This window comes from Trachinotus anak, unplaced genomic scaffold (genome assembly GCF_046630095.1).
Source record: "Trachinotus anak isolate AG129_WGS33_773 ecotype Australia unplaced genomic scaffold, CSIRO_AGI_Tana_v1 ptg000014l, whole genome shotgun sequence".
NCBI lineage: Eukaryota > Metazoa > Chordata > Actinopteri > Carangiformes > Carangidae > Trachinotus > Trachinotus anak.
Window position 1 is genome coordinate 9,350,314 of NW_027273865.1, and position 23,389 is coordinate 9,373,702.

At 43.2% G+C, this 23,389-nt stretch overlaps 1 protein-coding gene across 18 annotated transcripts in view; it reads left to right on the plus strand.

The window, feature by feature from the left end:
* robo2 (roundabout, axon guidance receptor, homolog 2 (Drosophila)) overlaps positions 1–23,389 on the plus strand; it is a 314,222-nt gene that overhangs the window by 243,317 nt on the left and 47,516 nt on the right. For 13 of the 18 annotated variants that reach the window (XM_071495715.1, XM_071495714.1, XM_071495713.1 and 10 more), the window contains 5 exons: positions 10,496–10,653; positions 10,763–10,883; positions 11,403–11,541; positions 20,347–20,483; positions 21,763–21,774. In XM_071495715.1, the coding sequence (XP_071351816.1) occupies positions 10,496–10,653; positions 10,763–10,883; positions 11,403–11,541; positions 20,347–20,483; positions 21,763–21,774 (567 nt within the window). The remainder of the gene's footprint in view (positions 1–10,495; positions 10,654–10,762; positions 10,884–11,402; positions 11,542–20,346; positions 20,484–21,762; positions 21,775–23,389) is intronic. The other 5 variants (XM_071495716.1, XM_071495730.1, XM_071495719.1 and 2 more) reach the window with 1 other exon arrangement.

The following is a 23,389-nucleotide window of genomic DNA, read 5'->3' on the forward strand; positions in this document are numbered from 1 at the left end:
AACTACAGAGGTCCCTCCTAATGGCTCCCTAACGTCCCGCTTTCTGGGGTTAGACATGACGATTTCAAATGTCACTTTATAACATTGACCTTTCAAGGACCTGGAATTAATCACAGAAAAAAATGTGCCTTCTATCTTAAATGGCAAAAATAGTCACCTTTGATCTAAGCATTAGGTTTAAGAGTTTTCAGAAGCTATCCACTGACAGTATGAAATAATCATCCATGTACATAATATAATAATTAGTAATATAAAGCTTTTCCAGTAGTACTTAAGTTATACATTTCCAACGAGTACTCATGTCTAAAATTTGAATTAATGGTAGTGTACTAAAGCCTTGTTGCTTGTTATCAGCAAGTGTCCCTTCATGTCCTTAGTGTTCTCTGTTGATGAAAAACACTAAAGAATAACACCTGATTTTATCTCCTCACTCCTACTAGACACATGTACAGAGTTTTAGTATCAAACCCTCATGAGCATCATCGACATACCCACTCCACCCTCTCCCCATCTTCTATCTTTAGCGGTTCTGGCTCAGTGGTTCTAGCTCATTGAATTATTAGCTAATTGCCAGGTGAAATCAGTATTGACTGTGTGTTGCACAGCAGCTAGTGCTGATAGAAGTATAAAGCTGGTCGCAAACAGGATCTTCCTACTGTGTGAGATGAAAGCTGGAGACTGTAAAGATAAAGGACACTGTGTGGGTGGAAGTGAAAATGCTTCTCCATACACACACACACACACACACACAGACACAGACACACACACACACACACACACACACACACACACACACACAAACACGCATACAGTGTCTTTTTAGTGTTGTGTCTTTGCTGCAGAATCCGTGCCCCGGAGAACTATGGGATCACTGTGCTGTGCTGCTGTTGAGCCACTGTCTTGTCCTTGCTATGTAGGTCATCGGTGCCCTCCAACGATATCTTATCCCATCTGCAGTGCAGTCAATACTGTTGACAGAACTCCAAATAGCTTCGGATTAGAAGTTGCCTCATTAACTTTGTTCCTTTGCCTAAATTATTAACCTCACATCTCCAGCCTACAGATATCTATTGGACAAGTTTATAGCACTAACATAGTATGAGACAGTACTGTTTAATCCGCCTTTTTGATGTGGCGCCTGTGAAAATGTAAAGGGAGTGGGATAAACCAAGAGAAAAGAAAGGCAGAGGTTAAAAAAAAAAGGGAGGGGGGGTTTAGACACAGCGCTCTGCACTGATCCTGAGCATGGCAGCCAGTGGTGTGTTTCAGATTGTTTTCCATTTGCATGATAATATGAGCATGAATTGACACACGCACACACACACATACACACACGCACACACACACGCGCGCACACACACACACACACACACACATACACAAACACATATAAGGGTTATTACATACAGACTGGCAGTTCCAACAGGCCAGATTACCTGGGTGAGTATTCTGGGTTTTTCTCCATGCCCTGAAATGAATGAAATTCCCCCCAGTAGGCCACAGGTTACATAAGCCTGGTGTACAGGTATATCCAGCTGCACTGAGGCAGTAAGCTGATTACAGATGGAACTAACACAATTACTCCTCTGTAATGCAATTAACATGAATTGGATTGTGAAATAAGCAACTGGACTGTCATGCGGATTCTCTGAAGACGCAGAGCTCTTCCACAGAATGACGCCAGAGAGGCTATAGTCTCAATAAATCATATAAATGCTCTGCTAAGCTAGTTAATGTCAGAGCACATCGGTACACACCCTGAAGTCTTTTGCATCTCATAAAAATACACAAACATGTGAATCAGCTATACAGTAAATCTTCTGTGGCTGCATTGCTGTTGTGTTTTTTTTTTTTAATCTGAGGAATGTAATGGACTACATATGAGTATAACTGCTATTTCAGTACAGTGTGGAGTGATCAGTTTGTTATTAGTGCTGTTGGTGCATTGCTTTGCCGTGTGCAGGGCAACTGCTTTCCATACAAACTGACAGACTCTGCAGCACAGACACTTGAAATTTGTATGTGTATGAGTGTGTGGTGCTTAGGTGAGCCTAATGTAGCAGTGATTTGCTGAGCAGGCAGCATCACTGCAACAATTTATTCCAAGTATTTAGATATTATGTGCCGCATTCAGTCATGCTTCCACAGACACACATAAAGTATATAACACATCTCCAAGATGATAGTAGTGTCGGTTCTACTGAGGGGAAATTTCAGATGCACATTCTGACTAAATGGTGAATTGCTTCCTCCTCCTCAGTCATAAACAGCTCACATATATATGCCCTGGGACGTGGAGATGGATAAAAAAAGAAAAAAAACTATCCATGGGTGGGGCTGTTGTAAAGGTCATCTCCGCATCCAGTTTAATTTTTGCTCTTCCTCAAGAGTTAAGATCTATAAAGTAATCAATAAATCTCTTTAAATGTCTCTGCATCTTGGCTGCATGTGATTTAACACCTGCCTTATCAGTTTCTGTCTTTCTGTTTGCCACACTGACAGACCTCACCCTTCCTCTGCTCACAAATCTAACTGTATCACCCCCTGCCCAAGACACCCACATAGAAAATGGCCAGACCTTTATATTTGATGGATATCAGAACAGGTTCAAAGTCCTCTATAAGGTTCTGGTCCAGAGCCACCGGATGATTCCTGGTATGGAAAATGTGTCACCTGTGATCTACAGTGGGGAACAAAGTGTCCTTCGGTGTGGGATTCTTCCCTTCAGGCGGTATTGATTGAAGGAAAGATGATCTGAGGAGGCCATTAGGCGGGTTGGGGAGGGGGAACAGGCAAGGAAGGGCTGTGATGAACACCTCGCTAATCATTATGCCACGTACAACACTGCCTACAGCATCAGCCTCACATACACACACATTCACACATACACACAAACACACACAGGCAGCCGGACAGTAAAGCAGGATTAGTTCAGAATTTACAGCAGCAGTGTGTGAGATTGCTCTGCTCTTGTGTTTGTTTAGATGTGTGTTTGTGCCCATTTGCTGCTGCCATGTTGTGGGGCTGGCTCTGCATCTGCACCAATACACACATGACTGCGCACCACTGATGGGTGGGGCTCTGTCACAATGAGCACAAGGAGACACAGCAGTGGCACACACACACACAAACACGCACAAACACACTGAATTTTTATGATGTCTCCCAGTATCTTTGTGGTCCAGGCTTGTCGATTGGTGTCTTGGGAGGATAGCTGAATACAGTAAACTGGGCTATCTACAGCTGTTGTGACCACCTCCTTTCCTCCTCCTGCTTGTCCTGCAGTACGGTGTGGAGCACACTTGCACTTGGGGCTCATCAGACTAAGCTAGATAAAAGCTGCTCAACTCCAGCCGAGAGCTTAATTAAAACGGGGCTGCCATTGCAGAGTGACACCTTTTACAAGCTCCTAACGGCTCTCTGCCCGCGGTTACTGCCAATCCAATTATAGACCAAAACAATAAAATAGACACAGAAGGAGCTGAAGCAAATAGGCTGGTGTTTAAAAAAAAAAAAAAAAGAGGAGACAGCTATTAAAGGTTATATGAAGATTCGCACAGTGGACTGCAGAACTAGGCTGCATATGGCACAAGTGTGCCACACTGGATAAACGACTCAGCATCTGCGGGTATGTTTGCTTGTGTGTGTGTGTGTGTGTGTGTGTGTGTGTGTGTGTGTGTGTGTGTGTGTGGTTGGGCAGTCTCTGAGAGAATCCAGCCCTGTTCTCTCAGCCTGGACACAGTTCAGCAGCATCCAGGGGATTATCTTTCCCCGTGGAAGGTCACTACCTCAATGTCATTAGGCCAGAGCCCACACAAATATACCGAAGACACACACACACACACACAGACTTACAAACAGCATTTCAGACTTTTTCAGATGCAGGACATTTCTATCCTAGTGGCTTTTAACATTGTTCCCATTTTCAAGTTACTCCTCTGGTTCGACACTGTCACAGCTGGATTTGTGACATCTGTTACACTTCAACAGCAACACGAGAAAACTGTGGGGGTTATAAATAATAACAACAACTCTGCAGGTGAGAGAAAGAGATAAGGAGGCTGAAAAATAATGGGATATTAAGACATTGAGGTATTGCAAGAGTACAACAAGATGGCAGATTTTGTTCTGTATGTTTACTCATGAGATAAAAGTGCAGTGAGTATGTCTTTAATTTTCCATTCTAAGACCTGTGGGTTTCCCAGACTTAATAAATATGAGGCTGCGGGCTGCATTAGAGTCCTGTTGTTCGGTAACTCATAACCAAAAAGTCAGACTTAATAAGAGACCCATGCTTCTAATGTGAGATTTCCCTGCCTGAGTCTCCTCAGACATTTGAGGCCATTGGAGTTAGATTTATATCCTGGGCAAATAGAAAACCATGACCAATCTGTGTCACAGAGTTTAATTTTTGAAGAAAATCAATACATCCAGTCATAGCAAGATGTGGAGAGTCTGATTTTCCAGCTCTTCCAAAATACAGCATATGATTCAGCTCTCAACATGCCTACTCAGCTATTCTGCAGCATAGCACTATTACTCTTTATCATAAACTTCCAGCATCTTCTATACACATCTTCTTTCACCTTCAGATAGGACTGATGCAATAGGAGACTAATTTCTCAGAGAGAAGACATTAACAGGAGGCATTTGCCAGTCTGCCTGAGTGCGCTTCCTCCTCCTCCTCCTCCCTCCTTCCTCTCACTTTCCTTCCTCTGCCCTCTTCCCTTACCCGACACAGGAAGCAGCCCCACCTGCTCTATCATGATGCCTCACTACCTCTGTCTGCGCTGCCTCTGTCTGAGCTGTCCCTGCCTCCTGCTTCTCCCTCCTTCACGTCTTACTCCCCCTTCCGGCTGTTAAGTGTCCATTCTGGACTGAGCACAAGCATCAGCACAACATCATGCCTTATCTGAGCAGGCACAAAGACCCACGGGTACATTGTTTGTCAGTATCAGCCAGCTCCAGTTTCAGCGTACTGTATGCATCTGCCAAGCCCCCCCCCAAAGCATTCATGACCATAAACAAGACAACAGAATGAAAGCTGGAATGGCCACCAAAATCATTTTGGGGCAAAATGCATCTTTAATTGTAGTGCCTGTTAATTACTGAGTGCTATGAGAATGGGAAAAGATAGACGGAGGATACAGCACATCGCTATTTATTATGCAAATGTATTCCATTTTAGAAACAATTAAGTGATTAGAAAGCTGTCGCTCTCTGCTGTCTTTCTTCTCCTTGTCCTTACTTGTCTTTTTCTTTGCTTTTCAGCATATTACTGTAATGAAGCCATTACTTCTTCAAGTGAATTTTAATGAGTTTTTAACCAACATTTTAATGAGCTATACATTACCATAAAGCATGGATTAGGCTAAATTGAATTGTATGCGCGTGTGTGTGTGTGTTTGTGTGTGTGTGTGTGTGTTTGTGTGAATGTGTACAGTGGGGTCCAAAAGTCTTACACATGTGCTGTATGTACGTGTGTCTTTTGGCATTGTTAAAGAGTGTAAAGGAAACAGGTTCATTAAGAGTTAATTATATTGTCTCTCAGGAGCAGTGCCACACATTTTTCCTGGATCGGGCAGCAGAATCCACCCACTGTGGTCTCACTGTCATTACTGTGCTGCCCAGGGGCTTGTTAGGCCAAATTAGGGGTGCTGTTTGAAAAATGAGCTTTGAATGGGGCTGCTGTTTAAATAAGGATGTTTGTTTAGGCTTATCTACTGAATGAGAGGTAGAGGCACAGTATGCGGCATGAGTTTGATGGAATGCGCTCCATTCATTTACAGTCAGCCCCATCTATTCAACCCCTTTGTACTCCTCACCACCTCTTCAGTTTGACCTTGATCAGGCTTCCCCTCGTCATTCCCTGTTGTGTTGTGTTATGTCCTGCCTCTTTTCTCTCAGTATTCTCACAAGAGGGCACATGCTCTGTCTCTTTCATTCCCTCCAAGGCTCCATTAAAGATGCACATTTCATATGATATCACCACCTGTGATTTCTCCCCATTCTGATATCACTGCTGGCCATATGATTCTCTTTACCTCCACTCTTTTCCATATTTCCTGCATCTTATCTGTGAAAGTGACAGTGTTATTTACAATCCCTTAGCTCCGGATTTGCAGATAGGGAGAGTGGTGGAGGAGATCATATCAGCCACAGCCATGGTCTATGGAGAATGATCGTGTGCAGGTATATGGCTTCATCTGCCGAACCTCATCTGCAGTCAGTAAAGAGAAAGCACTGACAAGCCCGTGAAAGAAAGTGGAGGGAGCAAGATGCAACGCACAGGACGACACTACGATGGGATGGGAGAAAAAGAAAGACAGAAAATGACCCCTGATGGTGTTGGGAGAGAATAAGACAGACAGAGAGAGATGGTGATGAGTTGTGCTAATGATGAGTCTCTACTCAGTTCTCAGAGGGGGTACAGCCTTAGGCACCGCCAGACGGCCATATTTTTGCAGCTGTTTCTCTGGTCTGACCTGCAACCCCTCACTGGAGGAATATAGGGGATATGTGTGAACCTGCTGCTTGCCTGCCTGCTGAGGGGGTAATTTCTGCATCTGGATGGGGGGGCAAAGGTTAGCTCTGGCCGGTGGGAGGGCAAATGAGGGAGTCAGAGCTGGAGAAAAAGCTTGCATCCAGACAAATGGAGCGCGTCTCCTTTCACAGTGTAATATTATATAGTGAGGCATTATCCCTCTTCTGCCCTCAGCATCAACAGTAATACAAAACACCAATGACAGCACATAGAGTAGGTTTGGTATGTTTTGTCAAGTGACATATATATTGTCTGTCTTCTCTAAGGGTGGAATTGAAAATGGCTGTATTGTAATAGCACTCTGCCGGATGAAGCGCAAAAAGCACTCGAATGAAATGATATTATAGCTTGGAGCTACCTCTCTACAGCTCTCCCTGTTTATATGTGTGTGTGTGTGTGTGTGTGTGTGTGTATATGGTTTATTTTCTAATCAGAGTGTGGGTAGAAGGTGGTGGTTCTGGGTGCCGGGCTATGGCCCCCAGGCTTCTAGCTGTTGTAATCTCTCTCTGTGTTTCTTAGCCTCTGACTCAGGAGAGTATCTATAAAAGCACGGAGGGCCTTCCTCTGCAGTAAATAGAGAGGGAAAAATAATAACAGCCACAAACATACACAAACATCCACATGTTCAGTATTACAAAAAGATACCAAGCCCTGCAGCTTTTAAGAATGCCTCACAGTTTGTCAGGGTTGTGTGTAGTTTTTTGTGTGTGTGCCGAATGTCTATCAAAGTGATGTGAATGTCAGCATGGAGGAAAAAATTAGATTTTAGACATCAGTCTGTGGTGTTGTGGCAGCAAGTGCGACCTTTGTGAACCAGAGCTAGGTACGCTCCTGTAGGTGAATGTGTTTGTCAGCACTTATCTCAGTATGCTGGCTGGAAGCTTCAGTCAAGGCTTCCCACTAATCTTACCGACAAGCACTGTCATCCTCCAGTGAGTAATATCTTGGGTGGGAGAAGAGGGCACACTGTACAAAATATCTCCTCGTCCTGTCCTTGCCCTGCCACCTCTGTGCTATGATGCCGGATGCTTGTGCCGTCACTTGTCTGCGTCCGGCTGTTTTTTTTTGTTTGCTGAGTCTTTCTTAGGTTAGAACACGCACATGTAGACCTCCCTAATGGTTTCTGGCATAAGCCCCCCTCTGTCAATGTAGGACAATCTGGTTTACAAAGTAACTGCGTGGGTGTCTCCTTTGTGTTTTTATTTTGGCAAAGACTTTCAATCTCAACCCCTTGGCTGTTTCACAGTGCAAGTTGCAACCTGAATCCCTCCCCTTTAAGTTCCGAGGTGTTGAAACAGTGCCAGCTGAGGGAGCTGCAAATTTGCCATGCTTTGCCCCCTGCCTGCTACTCCCTCATTCAAATCAGCCCACTCCTCTGATATTTGGAGGGAATAAATAAATAAATATAATACGAGAGGCAAAGGCAGATTAATATTTTTCAGATATGGATTCATTTTTGCCTGCAGCCGGATTGACAGATGTAGCACTTGCCAACAGAGAGGTGTAAATGTAAAAAATATATAAATATTAATAAGCAAGTGAGCAAGAAGGCAGAGTTTGGGGCCTGCTGGAACTCCATGGGAGGTGAGATGTTTTCAGTGGAAGATGAGTTGAGTGTTTCAGGGGGATAGAAAGGCAATTACCTCACGTCTGCCGAGTGATACAGGCCTGGATGCCTACAGGGCCTCAGAGGTGGAGAGTTCAGTTTCAGCAAACACACAGACCCACTTAATGATATGCCCATATCGAATGCACCTCACAGAGATTAACAGAGAAAACGGTCATGTTATGAGTCTAATATAAAAGCTTTCACTTGCCTTATGATAGCTGACATAGTGAAGCGAAGCCCATGGAGGTGCCTGCAGGCAACCATGGAAGAGATACATGCTCACACTGTAATGGAGCAAGGCAAACCTTACACTGAGGGGATGGATATTTGAGTTGAGTGTGTGCTTTAACCATAGGAGGTTGACCTTGATGCCAGTGGCCTTGTAGTTAGGATTAGATAGTGAACTAAAGTCTATTTGGATTTGCCCCTCCCCTCATTTACTTAGTAAATGTATCTGCTCAGAGTCTTAGTATTAGCAAGCCCTGAACCAACACACAGGGCATAATCCTTTGACCAGTGTTGTATCATCTGTTTGTTTGCTTGTAGCTGTTTGTAACCCAATGTTTGTCTTGTCCTCAACAAGTGTGTGTATGTCGTATTTTATTTGCTGCAGCGTGTGTGCCTACTCCGTTTTTGTTTGTTTTCTTTGTTTCTACTTTTTGTGTATTTATTTAGACTACATTGTGGGGAAGCATTTACTGTGACGCACTGTGCAGTATTGCATTAGATTAGACAGCATGGCACGAGCACAGTAATGATGCACCTAACCAGTGTTTCTTTTGTCACTGTTGTTTCAGAGAAAATTGATTCTGACAAAAATCCCATGGGTGCTATCAGCAATGAATGAAAAGAAGCAATTAAATCAAATGTGATCTTGAAAACAACAGACAGTGTATGGTCCAAACCAGGCTATGATTTTAAACAGCAGGACTTCTGTTTGTAATGCAAATACACAGAAGCCAGTGGTGGTGGCTGTTATGCCCACTCTGACCGGGGGGTCTGCCACTCTGGAGCTGGCTAATTACCTGAGCTCTTTAGATTAAAGGGCAGCCCTGCATGAGAGAGAGAGAAAACCTATACTTCTACCTCTTCTATATTCTCTCCAATCGCCCCTGTGTAAAGGTTTCATTTGAATTCATGTCACACTGAAGTCCCACTCTGTATCCCTGTGCATCCCCAGGATAATTGGGTTGAAAGCTTCCTCCATTCCTCTGCCCTGCTTCCCCTTGGTCTAAATAAATAAATAAGAAGACAATGGCTGCTTGGCTTTCTGTAGAGAGGGTAAGAAGAGTGAATGAAGAGATGAGAGAAGCCTGGAGCGCAGGGACGAGTTATCCCCTCTTATAATCCCGGCCATCCCTGCCATTGTCCCCTGTGCCACGTGGAATTTACATAAGGACCTGTGGTGCTGCCCTTAATTTAGCCCTCCTCAAGCATCTTCAAACACCATCCAACAAGCTCAGTCCTTTTATCCATCAGAGGAATCACGTGTTCCTCGTTTCTGCACAGATGGACACGCTGCCAAAGCTGAAATTCCTAAAGTGCTACTCCATGGATTAGATTTATTGTAGATCAAATGGTGAAAGATCTGTGGAAGTACACACAGCAGGAGAGCCAGAGTGACCCCCAGTTTGTACCTTTAAACCGTTTTTTTTTAATGGCATAGGTATTTTGTACGTTCACTCATTAGTATGGAAATTGTATCCTCCTCTGAATACACCATTAACTGAGGATTTTAAGTTCTCACAGTTTAGTATGTTTGTGTGTGTAAATTCACAATTCTGTGTCTGTGTGTTTGTGTGTGACATCATTTTTCGTTGTTTGATAATGAGGTAGTTTTGTGTATCACTGAGCACTAGGCTGAGAGGCTATCTCGGTGATGAAAGGCCTACCTGGGGGTGATTAGATACAAGGACACAGTTGTTCATCAGACCACCTACTGTCTTTTTGTGTGTTAGCACATATCTGGTTGTGTGGAAGTCAGTGTGTGTACATGCCAGCAAAGTGAAGCAGTGTTTGCACCCCTGTGAGCTCTCACATGTGAATGACACAAGGCTTCAGGGCATTCTGTCTCTGTTTGTTCTGCTTCCTCCACAGGGACCTCCATTAGCTCCAATTAGCTTTCACTTGTGCTTGCCTAGTCAGATGAATCTGCACATCCCATTTAAATAGCCACAATGAATGCCGCTTGCAATCACGCTGTGTTATACACATAACGTAATGCATACAAAGACATTTGAAAAATGGTGAACTTAAACATTTAGGCGTTTGGGTTTAAAAAGAAAAAAGTGTACCACACAACTGTACTCTTCCTGAGCCGTTTCCTCCTTTTTTCCCTTCAGTGCTGCGAGATGACTTCAGACAAAACCCTACAGATGTGGTGGTGGCAGCAGGAGAGCCAGCGATCCTTGAGTGTGTTCCTCCCAGAGGCCATCCTGAACCCACCATCTACTGGAAGAAGGACAAAGTGCGAATTGATGACAAGGATGACAGGATCACCGTGAGTACCATTACCATCTGGTTTCAAAACTTGATTGAATAGGAAGAACTTTTGTCAATGCGTTCTGTATTTTTAAGGGAAAATGTTGTTGTTTTTTTTTTTTCTTTAGATTCGAGGGGGGAAACTAATGATCTCCAACACAAGAAAGAGCGATGCTGGCATGTACATCTGTGTGGGCACCAACATGGTTGGAGAAAGGGACAGCGAGACAGCACAAGTCACAGTGTTTGGTAAGCTTTATTTCTCCAGCATAAACTCAGTTACTGTGTAATTGTCAACCTGGACTATGTGTCTGATGTACATCAAGCTCAGAAGTGGAAATACTTTCAGGGAAAATCAAAGCTGAATTTTAATCCTCGACGATCATGCTTTTTGCGACACTGCTCACTGAGTTACATACAATCTAGAGCACGTGCACCATGTCTGATATTTAGGCATTAAGTGGTCAAGAAGTTACAAAGAGTGAGAAATATAATGAATAAGTTAGTTGAAAAGGCCTCACTTCCTATAGTGTCGAAGGATTCAGTCACGGGTTCAGTCAGTGCTTTAGTGGCATTGCTCTGTTTCTTTGCCTATGTAATGATCAAGCAAGAGCAAAAATCACAAGTGATCACAGAATATGAGTTATTAAAGATTATTATTAGAAAGGGGATTATTCTGCAGGCAGAGTCCACTGTATGGAATAATACGCATACTGTAGAGTCGCAAACTGACATAATGAAATTGTCTATTTCTGCTCCTTCCTGCAGAGCGACCAACTTTCCTCCGGAGGCCCATCAACCAGGTGGTGCTGGAAGAGGAGACAGTAGAGTTTCGCTGCCAGGTACAAGGAGACCCCCAACCCAATGTACGCTGGAGGAAAGATGATATTGATGTTCCTCGTGGGAGGTAAGCACCTGTTAAATAATATTTTAAAAAAACACAAAAAAACCCTATTTCTGAGGAGAAAGTTTCTTAAGACAGTGGTGAGATTGTTTCCTCTCTTTCCTCTATTTTACAGTATATGAGCAGCCAGGTTTGAGTGTGTGTTTTCCTGTGCATATCGGTGTGTGTGTAAATGTGTAGTACTGATGTGACAGGCTGCACGTCATGCAAAGGAGCTGATGTCAGTCTGAGTGACTGTTTCGAACTAATGATAACTCACACTGCCAGCCCTCACCTGGCTTGGCTGCCAGGGGCCAATAAATAGCCCCATTAGGCTGTACATAGTGCACATTACGTATTCTGGATAAAATGACTCCATCCCTGGGTGCCCCAGAAAACAGCTGCCTTAACAGGGGTAGACAGTGTCTCATGTCAGGAAGGGCTCGACATGAAGACAAACAGATATTGAGCTCGACAATTAAAAGTGAGTGACAGGTAAGTGGGAAGACAGGTTGAAAAGTAGACATTAAGAGGAGCAGAAAAAAGAGACAGAGACAGACAGAATGACAGGCGATACGAAGAGACAGAGTATAGCAACTGACGTGACCCTCAGGTGTCTGTTTACAGGTGCAGCTGTTCAGGTGAAATCTTGGCACAGGCACCTCTGAAACCAGGAGATAATCACTCCCTTCCTTACACATTTAACCCCACTCAGACTGTGTCCCCCCACTGACATGACACATGCACACACTCATACTTGCAAAAACAGAGACTGATGTAAGAAAAAGCAATAAAGGTCTATAATTTACAGCAGCATGCTAGTTCCATTTCAAGCTGTAGTCTGTCTGACGACCTGTAAAAAGCCACTGATGATATGGTGATACTGCTCTTGTTGGGTCCTGCGTGTCAGCCTGTTGCTTCACCATGAGTCACTGGACTCACAGTCAACAGCAGGGTCATTGTCAGGAGTGGACTTCAAAGAGACCAGCGTTCTGTCCCCAGCCAGCAGGCCAGTCACACACGGCTTGGATCACGTCATAAAGCATACACTCAGCGGACCTGACATCTCTCAAGGCTAGCTGCAGAGCTGAGCGTGGGCGGGTTGTTTGTGTCTGATAAGGATTTGGTTCACTGGGCAGTGGGACATGAGCACTGTGCCAAAGCAAACACATAAAAGTGTTTCACTCATGTCTTTGATAGAGAGTTGGCTCTGGAAATGAGTTCATTTTGTACACTAATTAACAGATTTATAATGGAGTAGGATGAGTGTCATGTGCCCGCGTCCTTGCTAACTGTATCATCCCTTTGAAGTTCAGCCTTATTTGGATATGGAAAGAGAACAGAACACATGAAAAAGATACTGCCAAAATTAATAAACGATAAATATCGCAGTGGTTTTAATCACACTGGGAGAACTTTTGTTTTCCTCGCTATATTTATTTCTGCAGTTTTGCTTTGAAGCAGGAAGCAAGCTTGAGGATTGCGATATTCTAATTCTGACATTTTCTGCTGCCTTTGTTGCACGCCAAAAAGAAGACTCCTCATATTGTTAAGTGACGATCTGTTCCTGCTTTCTGTACTTCTTATCCTCACTTAATAAACATCAAACATGGCTTTTCTCTGACTGACAGAGGAATTGTTCAAAATCCCACGCAAGAATATCTTCCAGTTTGATAACTGGCAAGTGCTCAGAGAGGGGAAGAAATAAAAACAGCTCCTGAAGTACAGCCATTGTTTCACTACACCATGGGCCTCTGTAGCTGTATCAGTAGTTGTTGCCTCCATAGGAATAAAAGACGACTTAAGATCAAGCACTTCTATATGCAGTGGGGAGGGGTGGTCTTTGTTTGCTCTTTATACGAAAAGGTTACTCTGTCCTTATTATAATGGTAAGCTGTGTAAAGAAAGATACTTAGTGAGGCCATTCCTGCTTTGCCATCTAATTGTTTCAACTTGTCTTTGCTGGTCCCTTTACACACATCACATACGCCTGTGTCTTTCTCTGGGTGTTTGTGTGTGTGCAACTTTTAAACTAGGAGGAAGGGAAATGGAGCCTCAGCTGAGTAAACAGGTCTTTAATATGCTCAGTGGCTCCAGCAGGCTCCCAGGCAAACACACACACACACACTGGCACATAGACATAAAGCACGCCAGGATGGCACTGGCTTCAGTCTCTGTGGGAGGGAACAGGAGATAGAGGCAGCATAAGAATGGTTTCACTTAGAGGACAAAGACAACAGTGCTGCTCTTTTACCTCACTGTGGGTATTTCACTGTGTTTGTAAAAATCTAATCACCAAACAAGCTCATCTACTCTGGGACACATGTCAACAGTCCAGCAGTGTAATAAAGTGGGTCACTTCCATATTTTTCACCATGCATTATGATGAGAAATCCCTGGAGATATCCCTGTGAAACCGTTAAAATTACTGGCACATGTCAGAGTGTCCACCTGGAAACTCTAAATTAAAATGTCAAAGAACAACAGGTGCACCATTATTATGGGTGGATTAATTTTCATTGGGAATTTAGATATTTATCTGTGTTAGTGAAACACTGACATTGACTCTTGGCCATATTCTTATTTTAAAAATACTAAGGCGAAGTTATGAACAATGTTGTTTAAGGCACTGTCATTCATATTTTCTATACGCACACTATGGAGCATGGCCCAATTAATGATTCAAAACTTAACCTTAAATTTTATTGGTAGACAAATTTTCTTTGGACGGGATTAATATTCCAGGAGGAGGGGACACCAGTAAAACTCATCTTTCTAGCCTGCATTTAAACTGATGCTAAATTACAGTACCTGTTGTTCAAAGAGACAAAGATATCAAGTTTAAATTGAAATCCCCCCAGTAAGAAGAACTGGAGTCGGTGAGTTGACAGTGTTAAATACATGTAATCCACTACACATGAAATTAGTTATAGGAGGGCGGACTAGCCAAGTCAGAATAATTACCTGGAGCTGAAATTAGATCGGCTCTTGTAATGGCTTTCCCTTTTTCTTCATCATGTGGGCTAGCAAATAGGACTGCGTGTTTCTATCAGGCCACAAAAGCCTTTTCAGCTTCTTCCTTTGTCACACAGAACTCCTCACCATATGCATGCTGAGCTAATGAAATAAAATACAAGGCGTCTCGTAGGAGAGGACCAATAAGTGTGCTGAACAACAGTTGGTAATTGGTGCTTTAATTATTACCATGGTGGGAGGAGAAAAATCACATGTATGCGCTCGGGGCGGGATTAAAATCACTGACCAGCACATGTAATATTAAAATCACCCAGCCTCCCCTGGAGAAATAAATCCAGCACAAAAGGGTTCACTCTTTTTACCAATATACATACGATTAGATTCAGATGATGGAGTAGTGTGTCTTCCCTGGGGAAAATCTTTGGCATTTGTCTTCAAGCAGCTGGATAACAGAGCATGTATCACGAAATATTGTGAAGACTCACACAGACTTACGCTACATAGAGTATCTACAGAACCCTTCCATGATGTGGCTAAAATTTTATTCCACCATATTCGGTTGTGCTTCTTTAGTTCTTACCAAATTTCTTATTTGTAAAAGTGTCTTCATTTGTGTTAATATCAGTATCAGATTAATATCCGTCTGTTAAGCATCTCTGCAGAATCTTGGGGAAATTACAAGATCGTTACTTCCACATCAGAGAGCCAGGAAAGGAGCGCTCGAGAGATTCGTCTCCAAATGGAAGAGATTGTGCAGCAGCCTTTGCATCCCAGTGAAAAGACTGTAGGCAGTGTGTGTTATCTCTAACTTCCTACCAGCTCAGGGTGTAGCCCAAGTCTTTTCCTCCTTTGGTTTCCCTCTCCCTCCTCATTTGCTCTGGACCCTTGTGCCCTTTTCTATGCCTTATCAGAGCCCCTTTGGTCTTGCAGCCCATCTGTATTCTGCCCCCCCCCCCCCCCCCCCCCCCCCCCCCGCCCTCCCAATCCCTGTTGACCTCCACAGCACAGCCCCTGCAACATTCAGCAGAAAAGCGTCTCTTTCTCACTCAATCCCTTGGTGGTGCGTGTGTGTGGGTTTGTGTATGATAGAGGTGTGTGGGTCATTCAGTTTGAGAGAGCTGTTAAAGCTGGTGTGACAGCAGCGCCTTTGTTATGCTGACCATCCAGTTTCAGTGATTTCTCACCTCCGCAACTCAGCAGAATAAAAAGACGGCAGGCTACGGTTCCTGTCTCCATTACTTCCCTTGATATATAAGTGGATACTTCTGGTATTTATGAGAGCGCATGTGTAAGGGGGTGGTGAGAGGATCAGCAGTGGAATGATTGGGCATATATTATATCTTTTATCTACTGACACTGATTGTGTCAATAACAGTGTAATACTATTTTGTACATAGTAAGGAATATAGAAAATACTATTCAGCATTATTTAGAAAATGTGCAATCGATCATTCATTATGTGTCAGAGATTTTCTTTCACCTTCATGCAGTAGTAGAAAAATAGTCCTCTTCTTGCTTTGCTGCTGAGAAAGCACCATTGCAGAAATACTATAGTTCTGACTTTCTCAGTGCTTTTGGTGTTTGTGCATCCTTTGTTCTTCACACACATACACACAAATGAACTGAGAGAGGAACTGCGCTTCCAGGAATCAGTCAGTGAGCTGTACTTTGCTGTTTCTTTGTTTCCCGCTTGATCCTGCAGCATTTTCCAGCGCAACCATTCCATCTGCTCCAAACCACTTTGACTAAGTAAAGACTGCACTGCTGCCACTGTTGCTGTGGTGATGAGTAGAAGACGAGACAAATTTAGGATCAATCTGCCCCCCCCCCCCCCCCCCCCCCCCCAGCCACAGCCACAGGGTTGAAATCTTGCCGCACTGATCTTTGATTAATGTTGGATAAGGTGATGAGTGTCAGTCAGACAGTTGGGAAGGCCCTGACCCTGCTAAGCCATGAGGGGTGCAAAGAGGGAGTGGAGCTCTGGCTAAGGGCCTTACAGAAGGAAGATGAGAAGCAATAGCAGTTAATTGATTCCCTCTCATGTGTGACAAGGCCTGGACAGGTAGACTCCAGCTCCTTTGATCAGGATGAGGTAAAGTAGCAGTCAGATGGTGTAAAACTGGATCAGACTGTCAGAAATAAATGGAGCAGAGAGGGAAGCAGTCAGGCTAGAGACCAGGCTGGAATTAGTCCTTTATTGTATCTAGAGTCTGACTCATGTGCTCAGAGTTGTTGCACAACCATTCAGTCTACTGTCGGCCCTATTCACATGTACACAGAGGAGAGGCAGATAAGATCCTCTCAGGTTTATTCATTTTGTGTATAAGTGTAGACACACACAACCAAGAGATAAGATTCTCTTAATGTGAGTGCATTGGCACAAGTCTCAAGGTGGAACACGGGTGACTGTGTTCCTGATAGACAGTTTAAAGTCGAATCCTTTAAGATGATCTGTGAGATGTAATGCTTTTAAAGTGTGTCCAATAAAGTTTTCATCTCAGTTACAGCCTTCTACGGGCAGCTAACACATCGAGTTGACAACCCAGAAAAATGCTGTTTTGTCTTGGCATTTGCTTACATTCCCATCACTCCTCATCCCCCCGCTTTAGTGAATGACTCTGCACATGTGTGGATATGTGTTGGATGATTGTATACTTTGTTCTCTATGTGAGTGAGTGTGTGTGTGTGTGTGTGTGTGTGTGTGTGTGTGTGTGTGTGTGTGTGTGTGTGTGTGTGTGTGTGTGTGTGTGTGTGTGTGTGTGTGTACAGTGTGCCTTTTCTGTTTGAAAAGGAGGGAGAGTCCAGCAGGGTGAACTTGGCTCTTCTATCCTTTCCACAGCCCTTCTACATGTGCAATTACATTCCTCCTCTAATAGAGAACAGAGCTCTGCCCCAATCCGCTCGCAATAAAGAGCTACTGTTCCCTTGCTGTGTGTACTTGCATATGTGTGTGTGGCCACAGCCACCCCTTATCCCTGAGTATTTCCACTCATCTTGTCATCTAGGCTGACTCCATATAGGAAGTTGATTACAGATTGACTGGGCTCATGTTTCCCTCTAATAAGTCATGGACCAGCCTGAGGTTCTGTTTTGAGAGATTGATGGAGACAGGACCAAGAACAATAAGCATTTTGTCCACTATGTGTATACGTGGGTTCTCCACACTGCAAGGGCTCGATCCGGCTGTGGGAACCTTTACGAGCAGTTGAACTGTTCGTGCTTCAATAAGTGATGGCAATAGCTCTCATGCCTGTTCTTGACGTAAAGTGAAAGATCAATCGCCTGCCCCCCAGGAGTTGTAATGTTTTGGTTATCAGTCCATAGGATGAATCCTGTTGACTTTGTAATCCTCTGACTTTTTCTTTAGTGACACCATGAGGTTGACATGAGGTTTTGAATGAATGTCTCAACAGCTATTGGATGGATTACTATGAAATTAGGTTAGGGTTAGACATGCACTGCACAGAGTGAATTAATCATAATGACCTTGGTGAACCTTGGAAAACTCATATTCATTAAAACTAATGACATACCCATCAGCCTTGGCTGTACTTCGTCTTTAGTGCTAATCAGCAAATGTTAACATGCTTACACACTAAACTCACATGGTAAACATGGCAAACCTAATATGACCTTAACATCAGCATGTTAGCATACAGTTGGAAGCATTGCTGCACAGAAGCACAGCCTCACATAACTACTAGCATGGGTGTAGACTTTTAGTCTTGTTACAATATTTGAATGAAAAGGGCTGCTGTAGATCATCTGTGTGTCGCTTCTGTGTCATGATTGCTCTTGATTCTTGAGACTGGAGTGAAAAACCAGGAAAACTACATTAGCCCGCAGTGGAGGTGAAGTAAGTCAGCAGAATGTAGTAAAAATAGGGCTGCACCATCAGTGTCTGAAATGAAACATTACCTTCTTGTTGCCTCTGTTGACACGGAGCTGGTTGGTGTGGGTTGATTGAGAGTACTGGGAACAATTAACTTGCTCACTTGCTCTCATCATGGTTTGTTAGGGAGTCATGATGTTTTCCCTAAGCCCTAACTTGTTCCTGTCACCGTTTTGCTCATCTCTTCCTCCTCTTCCAAGTCAGGAGTTCATGCTGTGCTACCCATCCTAGCCACAGGGCAGGGTGTATGAGCTTCCTATTAGCTTGTTTGTTTTACATCTGACAGCAAGCTTGTCCCAAAAGGTTCTGCTTCATTCCTTTGGATGCCACTCACTCAGAGTCAACAATAAATGCTTTATTCACGTCCCCTACCATTACCTGAACTGTACATCCCCTCTCTGTGGAACAAAGCATTCAGTCATGACTCAGTCAAATAATCATTATGGCTCCTTAAGTACCTGTGTGGAGAGGTGGAACTGGCAGTCAGAGTTGAGGAATGTGCTTCAATAAAGCTGCCTTTGAATGCCTTCTCAGGAAATGTCATAACAGCAGATGAAAAAAAATAAGACATGGATAGACAGGAGAGATTAGTTTTGCAGCTGCCAGTGGCAAGCAGCCATCAATACACCTGATGGTCGAGCAGAGGGGTCTTTCCGAGGGAAATGGACCATAGCATACTGTTACTCTGAAGTCACTTCAGAAATATTGCTGTAAACCAGAGTTTATTGCCACATCTGTTTAATGCACTAGTCAGAGTAAACACTTTTATATTATGAACGAATCCCGAGTATGATATATATCTTTGTCTTTTTATTAATCCTTATCTTTTTATAAATGTCTTTGTAGCCAAAACCTAATATACATTGTTCCTCTAGAACTCTGTTGTCATCCATAGGCTATTAAAAACACATACTGTTGCGTTGCCTGGCATATCTCTTCATTACAATGAGCATGGCCAGTGTAGTTTGTTCTGAAACCATTATGTGACTGCATTTTCAATCTCTGAGGGGGTCAGCTCTGTGTTGGGCAGACATCACTGCTTTTGGTTCTTTTATGTGTTCTTACTTGTTTCTGTACTACAACTGTGTTTTTTTGGCACAGAGACATACATTATAATAAAGAGGTAATACAGTCGGGATTCAAAGTGGCAACATAGTGTCAAGCTCAAATGGAGTGGCCCTTTTATCTGCTCATCTCAACCCTGTTCTCAGTGTCTGTGAGTGACAGTCTGTGGACAGCAGACAGGTTGTCAGGCTGACAGACCACTGTCACACAGGCCCACCACCCCTGCCACCACACTACTTACACGCTGCCAGGCCAGCACCCCCTTCAATTACAGAGTGGAACAACAAACCAGAGCAGCATCACCCCCTCCCTGTCAACTGCCATACAATTCATACAGGTCTAGACACACATACAACCATCTGCAAACACACAGAAACACAAACATTTCGCTGCTGCAGTGGAATTGAAATCAGGGCCAACTTTGCTTTAGTGTAGTTGCTGTATGGATTCAGTCAGTTAAAATGCATTGCAAACGTACATTTGTGTTACGTTTGCTCACACAAACAAACCTCTGAATATGGTTTAAACAAATATATATACAGAGAGAGAGAGAGAGAGAGAGAGAGAGAGAGAGAGAAACATCTCATGAATATTGAACGAGTTTTGTGGGTTCCAACCGAATGCACACCTCTCTCAAACTGTGTCTCATTGTTGAATAATTGATCCTCCTCCTTGCAATCTCCATTTGTCAGAATGAACAGTTGTACTTCTGTCTACCTCTCCAAGAAGAAATACACTTTTCACGGCTACTAGCAGACAATTCAACAGTTCATGGCTGAAATACTGAAGCACATCTTATTTGTTTGCAGGATTAATGTTTTTACTGAATTTGTCGTATTTGCATTTGATGCTGAATGGGCAACTTGAACTTCATGATATCACATCTGTGTTGACAGGTATGAGATCAAGTATGACAAGGACGACTACGTGCTGAGAGTGAAGAAGGCTTCCATTAACGACGAGGGCATGTTCACCTGTGTGGCAGAAAACCGTGTGGGAAAGCTAGAGGCCTCCGCCACGCTCACAGTCAGAGGTACAAAACACCTTTGTTCTTTGTTATTTTTTCACATTAGTTAGCACATAACAACACTTAGAGAAGTCACAGACCGCTGAGGTCATTGTACTTATAAACCAGCGTTTGATTGGCAGTTTATTCCATAGGGTCTCCTGTACTCAAATGGAAATCCAGAATGCTGACTCCCTCAGCCAAGAGATGTAGACAGTCTATGAATCTGTTTAATTATTTACATTTCCAAGTGCAGCGTCGACACACTCTGCCACCCTCCCCCCCTGTGGTGGTGGTCTGCTAGCCACGCTAACCCTCCATGCTGTAACCACAAAGTCAGCAAAGCCATTTCACAGATTACTGGTGCACACCGCCGGTCCCACACCTGGGGTTTGCAAGGTTAATAAAAACATTCTAACCATAATTTTCCCTCTTTCCTCTCACCACTCTTCTTCCCATTAAACCCAAGTGTTTAAGGTCCCAGTGGAGTGCTTTAGAGCAACACAGGGGGCCAAAGGGAGATAAAACAAAGTCTGGCTTGATTTCTCTTTTATATCCCATTTGGAAGCAGGTGTTTTTTTTTTTTTTTTAAGTAGCATCTTTGTGTTTTACTTGACAGTGAAGACACGTACAGTAGCACAGTAACACATGCAGTCTATTGTATTTTGAAGAACCACTACCTGCATCAGCTCTTCTGGACAGAGTGTTGGGGTGTCAGAAGCTCTAGTCTTTGGATGTAACCCACATGCTGTCTTCACTTAGTCTTTGAAATCTTTTTTGCTCCGTTTCTTCCTCTTGCTCTCTTTTTTCTGCCCTATCCATCAGCACTAGTTATAAACACACCCTCGCCTTGCTGTTACAAACACACACCACCTGTAGAATTGTAGATTTCATTAATGCAAGCAGTGAAGATCCAGTAGTATATTTGTCTCTCAGGAGCAGAAGCAGCTGCCCCCACAGGGAATTGAATGTGATTGAACATTGTTGACCACCAGTCGGCGCTCATTCCCAAACACCTTAATCGTTCAGGAGTCTGAGAAAGAGACTTATCAAAGCTTATCAGAGCTTATCAAAAAAGAAACTAACTCTCCAGTGGACAAAAGCTACTGGATCCTCTCTGTCATGTTTCCCTGTGCCAAAAATGTGTTGGCCCCAACATAACATGTCATTCGTTCTGACTTTGATTTCTTTTTGTCTCATTTTATTTATGTTTGTTCTGTTCCTCTTCTGTCGTTTTACGTGTTTGTGTGTCCGTGTCTTAATTTGTTTCTTTTGTGTATCCACTCTTCCATTGTTGTGTCTCCAGCTCGCCCTGTCGGTAAGTACCCATCGCTCTGATTTGATCCCATCCTGCATGCCCGCTCCATACACACTACTGCACCTGACTGCTTGACAATCAATTGCCATTGCTTTAAAATTACTGTATGTGATTAGCACAGGTGTTACATCATAATGTCTACTCTTAGAATTGTTGTTTGCAAATTGTGTTTATAGTTTTTGGAGACTTATAGTTCTACCTGGATTACTAACACAAAAAACACTGTTACACCAAGTCTGTCTGATGATTTGATATGATTTGTATCAAGAACCCAAACAGACAAAACTCCAGGGGATCTCTTTAATTATGGATCACTTTCATTTGTGATTAGTATCAATATCTGTTTTCAACCTAATCAATGAAATACATAGTATTTCATTCAAAAATATGTAAAACACTTCGTTCTGACTAATGTCACACCAATTAATCTTTAGGGTTTTTCTGCATCAACACAATTTTATCACTTCAAAGCACTTTTATTTTTAATTAAGAAGGCATCACTGAGTATATCCTTCAGTCTTTAAATTTCACAATACAAACAGCTGCCACAAAATGTGCCAAATAATTGTCTTTGCCAAGTGCACATTTTTCATTTATTTTTTATTTTTTTTTAGGTTTTTGTTTTTATCATTTGTGTAGGTCTCAACGTGCTAAAGCACAGATTTATCAAGTGTAGTGACTCAAACTGAAGCCTCTTTACACTCTAGACCCTGTCCTTTGCAATGAGTGTGTGGGCTGGCAGTCTGATAGGCTCAGACATTGTCATCTCATATGGTCCAGGACGTGTTTAACTTGCAAGTCTTGAGGCCATCTGTGGATTTTTGGAAGACAAAACTGAGATCTGTTTGTTTTGGACGAGCTTCTATCCTTCTGAGCTCCACAACACTGAGCGGGCAATCTGATTTTATTTCCCTATAGAAAGGTCAAGGCAGAACCAAATCTGAACACTTAAGATAGTATATTGTCAGAGAAAGTAGTGAAAATGGGCATAAGGGAAGAAAGGTGTGTTTTTGTAGAAACAAAATAAATGCTGGAACAAGAAACATACAGCAGGACAAAGGAGGGAGAGGAAATGAATGGCAGAAGTTTGTGTGTCAAGACAGGCTTGACTGGCAGAAAAACCCAGACACTGCCTCAGTGGCAGGACTTTGGTTGCCAAAACAGCAGTGGCTGTTCTGCGATTGTCAAACTGTCAGCTTCCAAGAAGATGGAGGAAATTACACATTCAACTCTGCCTGTGGGAAGAGACAGTAATTGCTGTCGACTTCTGAATAAAATATGATTGAACGTGTGAGGAAGAAATGCTTCTGAGTTTGTGTCTGGGTGTACTGAATGGATGTCTTTCTCTCTGTCCATTTGTTCTTTTCACCCGGACTGCTGTTTTATGCTGAGCCTTCTCCAAACCAGGCAGATGTGACTTGTCATGAATTAAATATGGGCGCCTGATCATGTGTTTCCTTAGGAGGGGACAGGAAGGAGCCTCTCACATGTCATTAAAGGTCTCTGAATCAAAACAAGACCAGTGTGAGTTTGCCCTGAGCCAAGCTGTGAAACTGTCACACACTGGCTTCCTCTTGATTTGCTTGAGTTTTTGATCTATGCAGCTCTACGGGCC